Source organism: Suncus etruscus, chromosome 10, assembly GCF_024139225.1.
Source record: "Suncus etruscus isolate mSunEtr1 chromosome 10, mSunEtr1.pri.cur, whole genome shotgun sequence".
NCBI lineage: Eukaryota > Metazoa > Chordata > Mammalia > Eulipotyphla > Soricidae > Suncus > Suncus etruscus.
In genome coordinates, this window is record NC_064857.1 from 34,210,024 (window position 1) to 34,225,873 (window position 15,850).

At 40.5% G+C, this 15,850-nt stretch overlaps 1 protein-coding gene and 3 non-coding genes across 4 annotated transcripts in view; 3 read left to right on the top strand and 1 right to left on the bottom strand.

The window, feature by feature from the left end:
* LOC126020125 (Fc receptor-like protein 4) overlaps positions 1-14,116 on the top strand; it is a 34,521-nt gene extending 20,405 nt beyond the window's left edge. The window contains exons 7-11 of the mRNA XM_049781596.1: positions 2,133-2,206; positions 2,422-2,487; positions 11,641-11,827; positions 11,985-12,042; positions 13,943-14,116. Of these exons, the coding sequence (XP_049637553.1) occupies positions 2,133-2,206; positions 2,422-2,487; positions 11,641-11,827; positions 11,985-12,042; positions 13,943-14,116 (559 nt within the window). The remainder of the gene's footprint in view (positions 1-2,132; positions 2,207-2,421; positions 2,488-11,640; positions 11,828-11,984; positions 12,043-13,942) is intronic.
* On the top strand, positions 2,621-2,726 carry LOC126021628 (U6 spliceosomal RNA). Its single transcript, XR_007500128.1, has one exon. It is a non-coding gene; the product is annotated as a U6 spliceosomal RNA (small nuclear RNA).
* On the bottom strand, positions 11,530-11,601 carry TRNAE-UUC (transfer RNA glutamic acid (anticodon UUC)). Its single transcript has one exon. It is a non-coding gene; the product is annotated as a tRNA-Glu (tRNA).
* A 1,178-nt stretch (positions 14,117-15,294) lies between the features above and the next one.
* On the top strand, positions 15,295-15,366 carry TRNAE-CUC (transfer RNA glutamic acid (anticodon CUC)). The gene has a single exon. It is a non-coding gene; the product is annotated as a tRNA-Glu (tRNA).
* Positions 15,367-15,850: the final 484 nt, after the last annotated feature.

Genomic DNA, 15,850 nt, shown 5'->3' on the forward strand with positions numbered 1-15,850 from the left:
AATGCTTCTGACTTAGTTCAGGATAGTTTGAGAAGTCATAAAATCTGATATAGCAGATATATAATTAAACTGTTCTGGATTTGGAACACTTAGCTACACAATTTGAGTCTGTCTGTTATTTCAATTCAATTTACTTCAATTTAGTTCTCTATAAGTACATCTGTGCCTGACCTGGCCTGGATATTTGAATCTCTGGCCATTAATCTTAACCATCCTGAGTGAAAGCTTATAATTCCCTACGTTTTAGCTACAAACGAAGTTTGATATCCAGTCCTATAGCCAGCCCCTCACTACTTTGCAAGGAGACATTTAGTTTTAATTGGTATTTCCAAAGTAGCAAAACTGCCTTGAACAATTGAACAGCCTTGAACATATTTATGCATTTCTGTTCCCAGTATGCTATATCATGTTCTGTCAAATACTGTTTTGCATCATTGTTTCAGGAAATCAGGTCAGGGCTTCGGTTTTAACTGATTTTTCCTTTTACACAGATTCCTTGTGAGTTTTTGAGAAATTGCTCCCTCTGCTGACACAACTCTCTGTGCTTTTTTTTTTTTTTTTTTTTTTGCAGGAGCCAATTTTCCAGGAAATACAGCAAGGTAATATATCAAATTTCTGCCCCTCCCCATCCCCTACCACACACACTTAAATGCAATAACGGTGGGGTTATAATGCTAGATCAAGATAGTTTTTGAATATCCCATAGCTAAATTATCCCATTTTCACACTCCTTGAAATAATATAAACTATATTTTCCAAAAATTCTTACGTAATTTTGAAGAAATTTCTCACTACTACTACCAGAGTGCCAGTTCCCTTTCACCAATGTCTCAAGGTCTCTTTCCATCCAGTTTCAACCCCACCACACACACCACCCGTCACTTGTAGGCTAAGTCTTAGGCTCTTTTGCTTTTGGTCATTTATCATTGCCTTATTTCTTTTTATGTTTCTTTATATTCCACATAAAAGAGAAATCATTCTATATTTATGCATTCTGATTTTACACAGCTCACTCCCCTTTGATACTGAACAGAAAACTGCATGATATTTATTAACCTTTCTTATAGCTAAGTAGTATTTCCATTTTATGTATCCGGACAGTATCTTTATCCAGTCATCTATTCTTGGACACTTGGATTGTTTCTATATTTAGGCTATTTTGAATAGTGCTAACATGAGCGAGGTATACAAATATATTTCAAATAAACTTTTTAGGCCCTTGGTATACATCTCCAAGATAAGAAGTTATTGTGTTGTATAGAAGCTCAGCTCTTAATTTTTAAGTAGTTTTTATACTCTTTCATGAAAGTGGCATTCCCACCACTTTTCTTTTCCACACTCTGCGTTAGCACTGATTATTTCTATTTTTTGTTAGTAGATATTTTACATGAATGTATCTGTTTTTCATTTGAAAATGTATTCTTGCATCCAAATGGATGATACCAAAGATGACAGATTTTTCTAAGTCAGCATAGAATATTCCTTGTGCAAATAATCCTATTTTACTATAATTGTGTCAAATGATCATTTGTTCAAGCTGTATGCAGAATTATCAGCTTCTGTTTTCATTCTTTCCTTGCTTTCTTTATTCCTTCCTTTCTTTTTTCTTGATCTTTCTCTTTTTTATCTCTTTTCATATTCATGCATTCATCAGTCTGTACCTTACACATCAATTTTTAAATACCTTACCCTCTTTTAGGGTCATGGCAATATTTGGTTTTAGGTCATGGTCACATATTTGGAAAAATAATATTTAGTTTCTCCTTTAACTGTCCAGAGTGATATAAAGACACCAAATCACTGTCTTTTGATAATGAGGCTAGATTATTTTTATTTTATGGAGGCTAGATTATTTTTAATAAAAACAGTTGACTGATCATTCCTTTATAATTATTACAATGATGTTAGGAGCTCTATTTCAGGTTGCCAGCCCAAACCACAGGTTCAGTTTTTCTTTCAAAATAATAATCTCATTCCAAGTAGACTAATAAAGCTACATTTAAACCATTAGGATTTCCAGTTTCCAGTGACTGTTACAATACCCAGCCTCTCTCCACCCTGTTTTCTCTGGATGTCCTATTCACTGCATATAACAGCCCAGGTATAATTATACGGTTTTTTATATTTTACAGAACCCCTCCCACATCAAGTGCACCTCCTGCCACGTGTTCTGCCTCCTTGGAGTTACAACTATTGGATAGCAATGGTGAGGATACCCAGGCAGGAAGATGTTCCTGATCTGAACAAGGGGAATAAAATGTGCTTTGTGGCAGAGCTGAGCAAAGACTTTTGGTCTCCCTAGTTTGTCCCAAACCTAGAAATTACTTCATCTGTGTTCAGGAATAGGTTCCTAAAGATGAGTCTGCTACAAGTGCCATTAACTAGAGCCGCAGTCTAGGAAATGTTGTTCTTTCTTTCTAGCACAACCCAAAAAGGAAGACCTGGTGTACTCGAAGGTCCAGATGATTCATCTCAAAGAAGAGAATGGTAAGCTACTAGACAAATACTGGCTGCAAACTTTATTTTCTACCTCAATATATATTATTTACTACCTCATTTGCTAAGTACTATTTCAAGTGCAGAGTCAACCAGTAAGAAAAACCTATTAAAATTCTCTACAGTGCTCACTTCGGCAGCACATATACTAAAATTGAAACAATACAGAGAAGATTAGCATGGGCTTGCGCAAGGATGACACACAAATTTGGGAAGCATTCCCATATTTTTTAAATAAAATTTAAAAAATAATAATAAATAAATAAAATTCTCTACAAAGCTGTACTTAGATTCTAACAGAAATTTTACTGGTGATCAAAATAAGCTAAACATCCTTCTAATCACTATTGTGATTGTGTGCAAATGAGTATGAAAATTACACTTGAGTAATGAATGAATCTTTTTAAGAGCACCTTATTTGAAATTGGTATTTAATCAACTATAACTTACTAAGTAATATTAAGTATTACTTTACTAAATACTTTCTAAGTAATACTAAGATAGTTCCATTTTAGACATATAATGTTCTAGTACCAATTCTAACACCAGTGTCCATTTTCCTCCACAAATGTTACCAAGTTTCTCCTCTGCTCCTCCAGCCTGACATCTTGGAAGATACATTTTAAACTTTGATGGCTGTAGTTTGAATCTGATGTTTTCAGCATTCTTGAGCCTATACTTTGGATATATAGTTTTTTATCACTCCCCCATTGCCAATATACTATAAGCCCCTGACCTTTGCTCCCCGTTACTTAATTTTCTTATCTTTTCCCCTATTCCTTGATTGCTTTCCTCCTGTATTTCTCCTTCCTATACTCTTAATTCAAGGGTTATCTGGGCATCCCCTTTTACAGCACTGTATTGCTTCACCCAGCTAGGTTGATACTATATCTTAGCTATTGTACTAAGAGCTGCAGTGAATAATGGTAAAAAGCACCTACTTTGTGATAAGAGCTTTTATATTTCACTATCATGACCGTGTATATACATATATATTCTTCCAAATATATATATATATATATATTTGAAGAGAAGTGGGAGAACATCTGAAAGAAAGTATTCCTCATGGAACATAAGCATGGAGAACTCTCAAGCCAACTTGAAGAGTAATCAGGGAATAAATACTTCACCCCAGATTGTGAATGTTCTGTAAATGACAAAAGGCCAGAGTTAAAGCTTAGATCATAGCATCTGATAAAGGAAAGGAAGAGTTTCTTGATGTGGCATTATGAGATGATTTTAACAATGAAATATGAAAAGAACTTATAAAATTCTGTGTTTAGAAATGGTAAAACAGAAATTTATATGTGTTATAGGACATATTGTAAGTTCAGGGTGGGAAGTAATGTTAATAAATGAAAATACCTCAAATTTTAGGCTCAGTGGCACTTAGCCTCTGAGAAATAAACTAGAAGACTGGATTCTTAAAGAATTCTAATGGATCTGGTTTTATGTTTCTCTTTCTCTCCAGTATTGAATACATCTACAGTGGACATCGTGAGTATTGTTTTATCTCCTTTTCCTACCCATCCACCCTGTCTCTTTCCAGAACTTCTTTATTTCTTTCCATTCCAGCATTCTTCAGTTATATACTCAGAGATAAAGCAAATGCAACTCCCAGATGAGCCATCAGTAAAAGTCTTCTCTAAGGAGGAAGATACAATGGAAAGTTTCTAGAAATGGCCTTCTTGTGACTTGTTCTAAATTCAAAGCATTCATTTAATAAAGTCAAGGTCCCTGAAGTAATCAACATTTTACAAATTTGTACTTATTTTTGTCCAGTTTTGACTCATCCACTCTGACTTGGTGATAAGGATGGTTCATTGAAAGACTGAAAGGGTTTTAGTGAAAGAAAGAAGGAGGATAAAGGACTATTAAAAACCAGATGTATAAAATTGATGCATTGGAATTTACTAATTTTAAAAAGATTGACAGGTTCTGATCTCTGTCAACAATTGCCCCTCCTACTTGGGAAAAATCACATTCACTGCCTGAATGATGAATAACTGCAAAGATATAGTCTCCTCCTTCCCACTGACTGTTTACCATGTTCAACCATTGTTGCTAGTCTGAGGATTGGTATGCGGGACAGGGGCCAGTTTATAAGAGTAAAATGTTGAAGAAAGTTTATTTACTCTCGCTGGGTACAATTACAGATAAAAGTGTTCACTCCAAATGGTTGACAAAGAAAAACAATTTAAACTATAGGTTAAGTGCTTTACAAAAATCATCAAAATAACTATAGAAGCATTCTATAGAGTGAACTTCCAAAATTAAAACATAAATTGAATTTCAAGACTTTTGACATTAGAGAAAAAAATGTAAGAAAAGCTAAAGTTAAGTAGCATAAAGATCAAAATTTGAGTTAAATATCAGTATATAAACTGATTTTTAATTGCCTTTTTGAAAGAAATATTTATGTCCTGCTAAAAATGATTTTCCAGAGTAATTTTCAACCTACCATAAATAAACATAAATAAATAATACTATTTTCTTGTAACATAATCATTTGGCATAAAAACTGCTGTTACTACAGCTAAATATAGAACAAAGTTGTATCTATATTTCTGTAATAATTGTTGAATGTTCTCACTGAATTTTCTAGAGTCATGATCAGTTAGCTCTGAATTCTTATCAACACCTCTTTCAACACCTCTGTGGTTCACTAGACTTAGTTTCTTCATTGACTAGTGAAATGTGGACATTTAAATAGGTATACAAGAACATTGCAAAAAATGTTGTTTGCTAATGCAAAATTTAAGTAACATGGTGCCAGTATGTTGTGTAGTGTGGAAAAATAATTAGATTTAGCATCAATGTGCACTAGCTATTGGGATAAGAATCTCTTTTAGTTCAAAATAGAAGATTATTACTACAGTTTATTTTCTGAACCAAACCACAAATGACAAAAATAACGGAAAATAAAACATGTTCAATGAAGCTTTAAAATATCTTATCCCATACTCATGGCCTTAGGTTATAGTGAAATGCAAAATTCAATTTCAAAGCTGAATCATGGTAAAATAGATTCCAATGGTGAAGATAGACCATACACTCACATTACAAAAGCAGATAAAAGTCCTGAATATTGAGAAACCCCTTACTTAGAAGCAAGATTTGGAGAGATAGAGAGATGGCAGAAACACTGATACACACACACACACACACACACACACACACACACACACACACACTGTACATCTTGAAATTCAAGGTCCTCTACTACATAGCAAAAAGAAAATGTTTCACATACAGCAGTTTAATTGTATCCAGTAAAACACAACCAAGAGATAGAACATAAAATAAGGATCAGAAATAATGAGGTAATATGAAAATTTCGATGCATGAAAAGTAGAAGCTATTCCATAAAAAATCAATAGATTGAGTATATTAAAAATTACTAAGGATGAATAGATTTGAATAAAAGGATTAACAAAATTTTTATAACAAGCAAAATGAACATCGGCTTAGTAAACATTATTGTAGATCAATGGACTATGATATGGGGCTGGAACAGAGGCGCAAGCAGTAAGGCATCTGCCTTGCGTGCACTAGCCTAGGACAGACTGCAGTTTGACCCCCAGGTAGAATGGAACTCGGTTCAATCCACCGGCATCCCATATGGTCCCCCAAGCAAGGAGTGATCTCTGAGTGCATAACCATGATTAACCCCTGTGATCACTGGTGTGGCCCCAAAACCAAACCAAAAAAAAAAAAATGAACTATGACGATAAAGAAAATACTTCTCAGGAAAGCGCAAAATAAGGTCATCTCAGTTATCTATTGTTGGATAGTAAATTATTTAAAAATCTGTTACTTAAAATAGCAATGTTTCTATGGATTAGATAGTGGCCCAGCTAAGGTCACTCGTGTAGCTGAGTTCAGTAAGAAATACAACCTGATTAGAAACATCAGGTTTCAGTACTTACCTAGTATGGATGGAAGTGCTGCAGATAATAAAAATGTACATTCCCATGTATTTAGACCATAATTTGTCTTTCCATGTCCCTTATGTTTTGGTGGGCCTATGCAAACAAATGCCACTTTAATATCGTTTTTTACTATGTTCTCTTGACTCCAATCCTTAAGAAAAACAACCCATTAAAACTTTTGAGGTTAACTTAAACTAGTAAGCATGTGCATGGAACTAGATAAATGTACTTTGCCCTCAATGTTTAAAGAGTTACATAAGTCTAATATCTTTAGATTATATGGTGTGCTGCTAAGAAACAATATGTACTACAACTGGGGATTTGAGGGACAAAGTAATTGTATTGTACATGGGTTCAGTTTTGTTTTTCTTAATGTTCTTTGGCTGAAAGTTCAAGGCTGGGATATCATCGATGGAACTACTGAGAATCCTGTTTATGGGTGATTGGGCTTCCACTGTAACTTTACCCTGTCCTCTTTCTTTGCATCTTTGTTGTCATAATTAAAATAATAAAAAAAATAATTAATAAAAAAAAGAAATAAAAAAAATAAAAATAAAAATGTACATTCATAAATCTTAAGAGCCAGGGTCAAAATTTGCACAATTTTTTTTGCCACTATCAAAGAAAGTCATGAAACCAGCTAGATTCAAAAATGAAGTTTAGGGGCAGGAGCAATAGTCAGCGGTAGGGCATTTGTCTTGCACGCGGCCTACCCAGGACAGACCTGAGTTTGATTCCTGGCATCCAATATAGTCCCCAGAGCCTGGCAGGAGAGATTTCTAAGCACAGAGCCAGGAGTAACCCCTGAGAGCAACTTGATGTGAGCAAAATAACAATGATAATATAATAATAACAATAATAATAACCCATTGAATTCTGTGCTTTAATTTTGTAGCCTGCCACATTGCTATATGAATCTATTGTTTCTAGATGCTTTTTGGTAGCATCTTTGGGGTTTTCTAAGTATAGTATCATGTCATCTGCAAAAATGAGAGATTGACTTTGTTCATTCCTATTTGGATTCCCTTGATATCTTTTTCTTGCCTAATCACTATAGCAAGTACTTCCAGTACTATGTTGAATAGGAGTGATGAGAGAGGACAGCCTTGTCTTGTGCCAGAATTTAGAGGGAAGGCTTTTAGTTTTTTTCTATTGAGGAGAATATTTGCAATTGGCTTGTGGTTTATGGCATACACCCTTTTGAATACAGTTCCTTTCATTCCCATCTTTCTGAAAGTTTTTATCAAAAATTGGTGTTGGACCTTATGAAATGCTTTTCCTGCATCTATTCATTTGGAACCAAAAACACCCTCGAATAAATAGCTAAAGGAAAAGGAATATGGGAGGCATTATTTTCCCAACTTTAAACTGTATTACAATACAATACTTATCAAAACAGCATGGTATTGGAATAAAGACAGACCCTGAGATCAGTGGAATAGGCTTGAATACTCAGAGAATGTTCCCCAGACATACAATCACCTAATTTTTGATAAAGGAGCAATAAATCCTAAATGGAGCAAGAAAAGCCTCTTCAACAAGAGGTGTTGGCACAACTTGTTGGCCACTTGCAAAAAAGAGAATTCAGGACCCCAGCTAATACTATGTACAAAGGTAAAATCCAAATGTATATATATATGGTTTCATACCTGAAACCATAAAAGGTATATAGAACAATATGTAGGTAAAACACTACATGACATTGAGACTAAAGGCATCTTTAAGGAGGAAACAGCACTCTCCAAATAAGTGGAAGCACAGATAAACAGATGGGAATATATTAAGTTGAGAAGCTTCTCAAAGGAAATATTGCCCAAGATACAAGAGCCACCCACTGATTGGGAGAAACTATTCATCCAATACCCATCAAATAAAGGGCTAATATTCAAAATATACAAGGCACTGACAGAAATTTACAAGAAAAAAAAACATCTAATCCCATCAAAAAATGGGAAGAAGAAATGAACAGACACTTTGCCAAAGAAGAAATACAAATGGCCAAAAGGCCCATGAAAAAATGCTCCTCGTCACTAATCATCAGGGAGATGTGAATCAAAACAACTATGAGGTACCATCTCACGCCACAGAGATTGGTACACATCACAAAGAATGAGAACAAGCAGTGCTGGGGTGAGGGGAGAAAGGAACTCTTATTCACTGCTGGTGGGAATGCCGTCTAGTCCAACCTTTATGAAAAGCGATATGGAGATTCCTCCAAAAACTGGAAATTGAGCTCCCATACAATCCAGCTATACCACTCCTAGGGATATACCCTAGGAACACAAAAATACAATACAAAAATTCCTTCCTCACACCTATATTCATTGCTGCGTTATTTACAATAGCCAGACTATGGAAACAACCAAGATGCCCTTCAACAGATGAATGGCTAAACAAACTGTGGAACATATACACAATGGAATATAATGCAGCCATCAGGAGAGATGAAATCATGAAATTTTCCTATACAAGGATGTGCATGGAATCTATTTTGCTGAGTGAAATAAGTCAGAGGGAGAGAGACAAATGCAGAATAGTCTCACTCATCTATGGGTTTTAAGAAAAATGAAAGACATTTTTGCAATAATTCTCAGAGACAAAGAGAGAAGGGCTGGAAGGTCCAGCTCACTCCATGAAGCTCACCACAAATAATGATGAGTGCAGTTATAAAAATAACTACATTGAGAACTATCATAACAATGTGAATGAATGAGGGAAGTAGAAAGCCTATCTAGAGTACAGGCAGGGGTGGGGTGGAGAGGAGGGAGATTTGAGACATTGGTGATGAGAATGTTGTACTGGTGAAGGGAGGTGTTCTTTACATGACTGAAACCCAACTACAATTATATTTTTAATCAAGGTGTTTAAATAAAGATACTAACAAAAAAAAAGAACACAAAATTTCAGGACAATGATAAGATAGCAATGGGGCACTTGTCTTGCAGGAGAATTTCTACTTGTACCCAAAAGTGCAGAATGCAAATAAGTAAATAGCTTTATATGTACAACTACAAAGAATTATGAAACATAGGAAACAGCCCTTTGTGGTAAAGATTATCAGATAAAATGTTGGCATATGAAAGTCATACCACAAATTGTACATTCAATTCCACAACATTCTCAAAACTCATAGGTATCCCAAGACTCATTGCAAAAACAGTAAACTCCAGGCAGGAAAACAATTTTTCAAAGAATAACCAGCAATGCTTAAGTATGACTTAGCATGCTTCAGTCTTGCATCACCTATTTCATCAATGAACTGTAAACATACGGTAACTTTCCACACACACACACACACACACACACACACACACACACACATCCTCAAAACTCTCCCGATACTCCTAGTATAGTATAGTATAGTATAGTATAGTATAGTATAGTATAGTATAGTATAGTATAGTATAGTGCTGTCAGCTGCGATTTTGAGTCAGGTCTCACTTGCACAAGGGAGTATTGTGACAGAAATCGCCAGACATCAAGGCCTGCTTCCACTCATCTATATACGCTCCGCCCTTTCCTGGATTAACTGAATTGCCTTCTCCTTCAGGTGTTTAGCAAACTGAGGAATTAGTCACTCATCTCACAGAGGCACATAGATCTCCTAGTCCAGTCTGCATGGAAGAATTTTCCTAGAGAGTCCTCCAGCTTATTCAAAAATTTTCACGCTCTGGAGAAAATGAAGGAAATGGGCCTCCCCTCTGCTGCAGAGCCTTTGGGTTAGGAATCAGAGACTGACCAGGCATCCCAGGAAGAGCTGGAGCTGCAGTGGAGGTGGGAGCTGTGCTCCAAACTGCACTTTCCTTCTCTCTGATGATCCTCAGCATTGGGCCTGCATCTTGGAGTTGCCTTTGCTGGGGATGGAAATGGAGTAAAAACTGGGGGTGAAAAACAGCTGGCAAGGAATTTCAGCACGCAGACCTTCCAATATCAAAGCTTAACAGCTGCCTCTAGATAAATTAATTCTAGGACACTTTTCCTAGCCAGCCACATCCCCTTGTATGGCAACTTTACTTGTGTAAGAATGTTGACTTGCTTGATTATTAGGATGAAAGAAAACAGCACGGACCATTTGTTCAAGGCCAAGAGTCTTCAGGGCTATCTGAGTTTTGAATAGCAGCCCTGGATGGGGCAGGATGGTGATGGGATGGATGGGGGCCTTTCTCCTCCAGCCCAGGCCATGTGTCTCCAACTCTCTTCAGCTGGAGGTCTGAGTGTTCAGGATAGTGGCGGGGAAATGATCCACAGATAGGTTTCAGGAAACATCAGCTTTATTTATTCAAGGCCCTAGCCAACATGTGTGATCTATTATAACCTTTCAAGCCAGATTCATAATCAGCCCTGCAATCAATCTCTTTCAGCCATCTCTCCTCCTGCTGCTTCTCCCTCCATCTTTTCTCCCAATCCTCCTTCCTTTTTGTATCTCCCAAAGACCCCTCCCAGAAAATCTGCTAGCAGGTAAGTTTACAAAGGAAGAATAGGAGATGGAGGTAATAGATGCATGGCCACTTCAGCAAAAAACTACACTTCCAAATACTGCCTGGAGGACCAGAGAGCTGCTGGAACATCTGCATAAAGGGCAGATGTTACCCCTGGGGCCAGGCTTGGGCATGTGTCCAGCAGGAGGAACCTGGCCGAGGAGAAAGTGCCCCACCCCAGGTCGGCAACCTTTTTTTTTTTTTTTTTTTTTTTCCAACTGAGCCAAATCTCGCCAAAACCACGATTGAAATTTATTTTGAAAGCCACACAGGGCGCGCACTGACAGAGGCTAGGAGCAGAGTCCAGAGTCCTGACTCCTGGAGCGGCCGCCCGGCGCACAGAAGAGCCAAATTATAAATGTAGAGCCGCAGGTTGCCGACCACTGCCCTAGGCAGGAATGCGCATTAGCAGCTCCCCGGGGAGTCAGACTTAATGTTCCGGTTTGGGGATTTGGAAACTCGCTGCTTCCCTTGGTGGAGAAATTGCCCTTTCCTTGGAGCTGAAAAGTGACCCGAATGCCCAAAGCTGTAGCTGACCCCGCTGCTCCTCGCACAGTCCGCTGGGAACGTGGGGGCCTAGACAGATTAAAACGTAGCTTGCACCCACTCCCTAAAAGAGCAACTTCCCTGACCGGGAATCGAACCCGGGCCGCGGCGGTGAAAGCGCCGAATCCTAACCACTAGACCACCAGGGAGCTGAGAGTTCCCGCGAAGGAGACTCCATCCATGGGAAGGGCCAGACCGCGCCCCGCAATCCACCTTCTGGGTGCGATTCCTCCACTTGCTCGCAATCTTTTGCGTCTGGTGGCGATGCTGCGAGCGCACAGGCGGCGGGAAGCGTGGGCCAGGGAGCTTGGAGATGAAGAAGCTGGAGATGGAACCGGGTCGACCGGCGGCGTGCAAGGGAAATACTAAGTTTGTGTAAGGCTAGGTCGCGCTCTTAGAAAGCAAAGCTTGCCATCCAGGGGGGCAGACATGAACCTAGAATGGAGCAGGAGACTTAACAAGATGCTAGTACAAAAATGCCAGTTGGAATAAGCACACTCCGGTGTGCTGACTCCTGCAATTTCCCCCCCAGGTGTGGAAACTCGACTGCACAGCTGCACAGTGGGGTACTGCGTGTGCGCTCTTATCTAGTAAGTTAGTGTCAAGCAGAGGTTTTTCATGCTTGTGGTGTCTGCCGTTTCTTCCAATCCTCCCTCATCTGGTCTCTGAACTCTGCTACTTGTGCTGCTCTCCAAACTGGAAAAAATATTCCTTCAGGCAGCCATGAGTGCTTCTAGGGAGTTTTGGTGCAAGCGATATCCCAATCTATAGAATTACTTAGCTATTATTATATACCCAGGACATGTTATATATATACACATACATATATATATACACATACATATATATACACATACATATATATACATAGATATAGATATAGATATAGATATAGATATAGATATAGATATAGATATAGATATAGATATAGATATAAAATGGTGTCACTCGCAATTCTAGAATCATGGCAGGCCTGAGGGGCCTCGGATGCAGACAGTTGATTGAATGCAAATAGGCCGCATGCAGGTCAAGAGCCACCAGTTTTACTACCGCTCCTGCCCTGAAATTTCTTTTTGTTTTTTAGTGTTTTTTTTTTCTTTGTTTTGTTTTTTAATCAAACCTGGAGGCGTTCAGTATTCTTGGCTGAGCGTTCAGAAATCGCTCCTAGTACACAAGAGGGGCCGTATGGGATGCCAGGATTTGAACCACAGTCTGTCCTGTACCAGCTCCGTGCAAGGCAAATGCCCTACTGCTGTGCTATATTTCTCCAGTTCCCTTCTTTTTGTTTTTTGAACTTGATTGATTGGGTGGGTGGGTGGATGGGTGCTGGGTCATACTCAATAGTGCTCAGGGATTACTCCTAGCTCTGCACTCAGAAATCGCCCCCTGGCAGGCTTGGGGACCATATTTGATGCCTGGAATCTAACTGTTCCTCTCATTTTGGCAGCATGCAAGGCAAACGCCCTACCAACGTGCTATCTCTCAGGCCCCCTGATATTTTTCCTTAAAGTGAATTAGATTTTAGTATCTATCTTGCACGGTCAGTCAGAATCCGGGGGTCAATCCCTAGTTGTGGGGTGTAGGCCTAGTGACCTTAGCAACATCCTGGAGAACCGCAATATCATCCTGGTGGTCTCTGTGTTTCTTTGCTTGTTAGATCATAAAACAACTATCATATGTTGGAACACTGAGTCCTCTTGGACAGTCTTTTAGTCCTTGCCTAGACTTTGGGGGGAAATGAGCAAGTACTTAAATGTTCTAAGAGTTATAAGAGTACATTGTAGGGATAGTTCAGCTGAGGAGATGCTTGTCTTGTACAATGCTAAAGTGGGTTAAGTCTCCAGCAAAACATCTCCTAGAGCACAGCCATATCTTCTCTGAGTCCATAGCCAGGAGTAAGTTTGAAGGTTGTACTGTATAGCGAAAAGCTAAAATCATAATGATAATGAAAGCATAAATTAAAGAGTACAGTGCATAAGTGTAATACCTAATTGCCGTCATTATTATTCCAGATTCTATAAACTTAATTTGCCGGGTGTATGAGTTTATTGGTTGTTCACGAGTGCTTTTCAAGAGTCTTATAATTATTTAAAGAACTGTGGTATACAAAGTTATTGGTTGTTGAATTTGAGCTACCGTAGGACTGACTTTGGTACCATGACTTGTGCTGGTACACCTTAGTAGGAGCTTGTTGGGATGACATATCAAATAGATCATTTTAGGGACAGAATCAAGAATTGACCTAGATGTGGAAGAGAAAGAAGTTTATTACTGTAGATAGACCAAGAACTCAGATACCCCTGAAGACTCTTGGCCTTGAACAAATGGTCCGCACCCCTTTTTTTTTTTTCATCCTAATAATCAAGTAAGTCAACATTCTTACACAAACAAAATTACCATCTAAGTGATTGTGGCTGGCTTTAAGGAAGTGTCCTCGAATCTATCTAGCGGCAGCTGCTAAGCTTTGGTGATTGGGGCTTCTGCTTGCAGAAAATCCTTGCCAGCTGCTTTTCACCCCAGTATCCCACCTCAGCAAAGGCAACATCAAGATGCAGGCCCAATGCTGAGGAGCATCAGGGTCGAAGGAAAATGCAGTTTGGAGCACAACTCACACCTGCACTGCAGCTCCAGCCCTTCCTGGGATGTCTGGCTGTCAGTCTCTGATTCCTAACCAGAGGCTCTGCAGCAAAGAGAGGAGGTCCGTTTCCTTCATTTTCTTCGTAGCATGAAACCTTTCGAATGAGCTGGAGGACTCCCTAGGAAAGTCCTTCTACGTGGACTAGGAGAGATCGAACTCGAAAGTGCATCTGTGCGACAAGTGACCAATCTCCTTAGTTTGCTAAACATCAGAAGAAGCCACTGTAATCCTTGATGAGCGGGGCGTATGGAGATGAAGCGTCCCAGGGCCTAAAGTCTGGTCATTTCTGCCACAATACTCCGCTGAATCCTACATTGTGCAAGCGATACCTGGCTGAGAGCACCTACTATAAGACGACTATCGGCAGAGTTTTGAAGGTTGGGTGTATGAAGTAACCGTGTATTTACAGTGCACCTATGACACGGATGATGCAAGACAGAAGCAACCTAATTCTTAGTTGGGGATGCCCTTTTGTAAAACTTTGTATTTCCTGGGTGAAGTTTATCCTTCGCTATGCTAGTGTAAGCTTTATACCAAACTTCGCTGTAAAACTTTCTTCAGCACTTGACAGATACTTTTGATTACAAAGTAATTTGTTCTTAGGTTTTCCTATTTTACTTGCTGTATAGTTGGTCGCAGGTCGAAGTGATTACCTCATCCGAAATCTTGCTTTCTTGTTTTTGTATTTTGAGAATCGAACTGGGCTCCGTGCTGTCTGGCCCGCATTTAAGACAAACGCCCCACCACCCTGCTATCGCTCGGGCCCCGAAGTCTCGCTTTCTTCTGGCCGCCTGGACGCACGCACACTTGGTGCCACCTTGCAACGCCGCCCTGTCCCGGCCGCCAGCCTTCCGTTCCAGCCTCCACATTCAAGATCGCCAAGTGCTGTCGTCCACCTGCATGCTCGCAACTCCGCCACAGACTCAAAGCTTGCAGGGAACCGAGCACAGTTGGTGCCGGCAGCCGAGCGAGCGCGTCTGAACCCGCGCGCACAGGCGCGCAGTGGCGCTCAAGTCGCACCGAGCCTGTCCGCTCGCCTCTGCGTCGCGAGAGTCCAGGGAAGCTCGGACGGACCGGGCGCGCAGCCACGAGCGCGAGAGGCAGCGCGGGGCGAGGCTGGGTGTGCCCGGCCTCCCTCCGGCCCTTCCCGCGGAGCTTCCGTCTCGGAACCTTCTCTGAGATGCCTGAAGTTGGCTAGCCCCGCTCCCTGGTGGTCTAGTGGTCAGGATTCGGCGCTCTCACCGCCGCGGCCCGGGTTCGATTCCCGGTCAGGGAAACCTCTTTTTGGAGGAGGGGGGGCTAAACTATGTTTCATTCTACTCTAGCCCCCCAACCCCTACGAACTGTGCCAGGAGTAATGGGTGCCTCCAGCTCTGGGCATTCGGGTCACTTTTCAGCTCCAAGGAAAGGGCAGTTTCTCCACCAAGGGAAGCAGTGAATTTCCAGATCCCCAAACCGGGACATTAGGCCGGACTCCCCAGGGGCTGCTAAGGCCATTCCTGCCTGGGGGCTTCACTTCGGGGGGCAATTCCTCCTGGGGTTTCGGGGCGCCTCCTCCTCCTCGGCCAGGTGCCTCCTGCCGGACACGCCCAAGCCCGTCTCCAGCCACTGTGGCTTCTCTTCATTGCGCAGCTCGGACCCGCACCACCCCTCGGGGCCTGTCGCTGCTCCGGGCTCGGACCCTCCTGCTCCTTCGGGCTCGACGCCGCCCCTGCACGACCCTGGGAGAGCTGCCGGTGGGTTCCAGGCCCCGGGGTGCT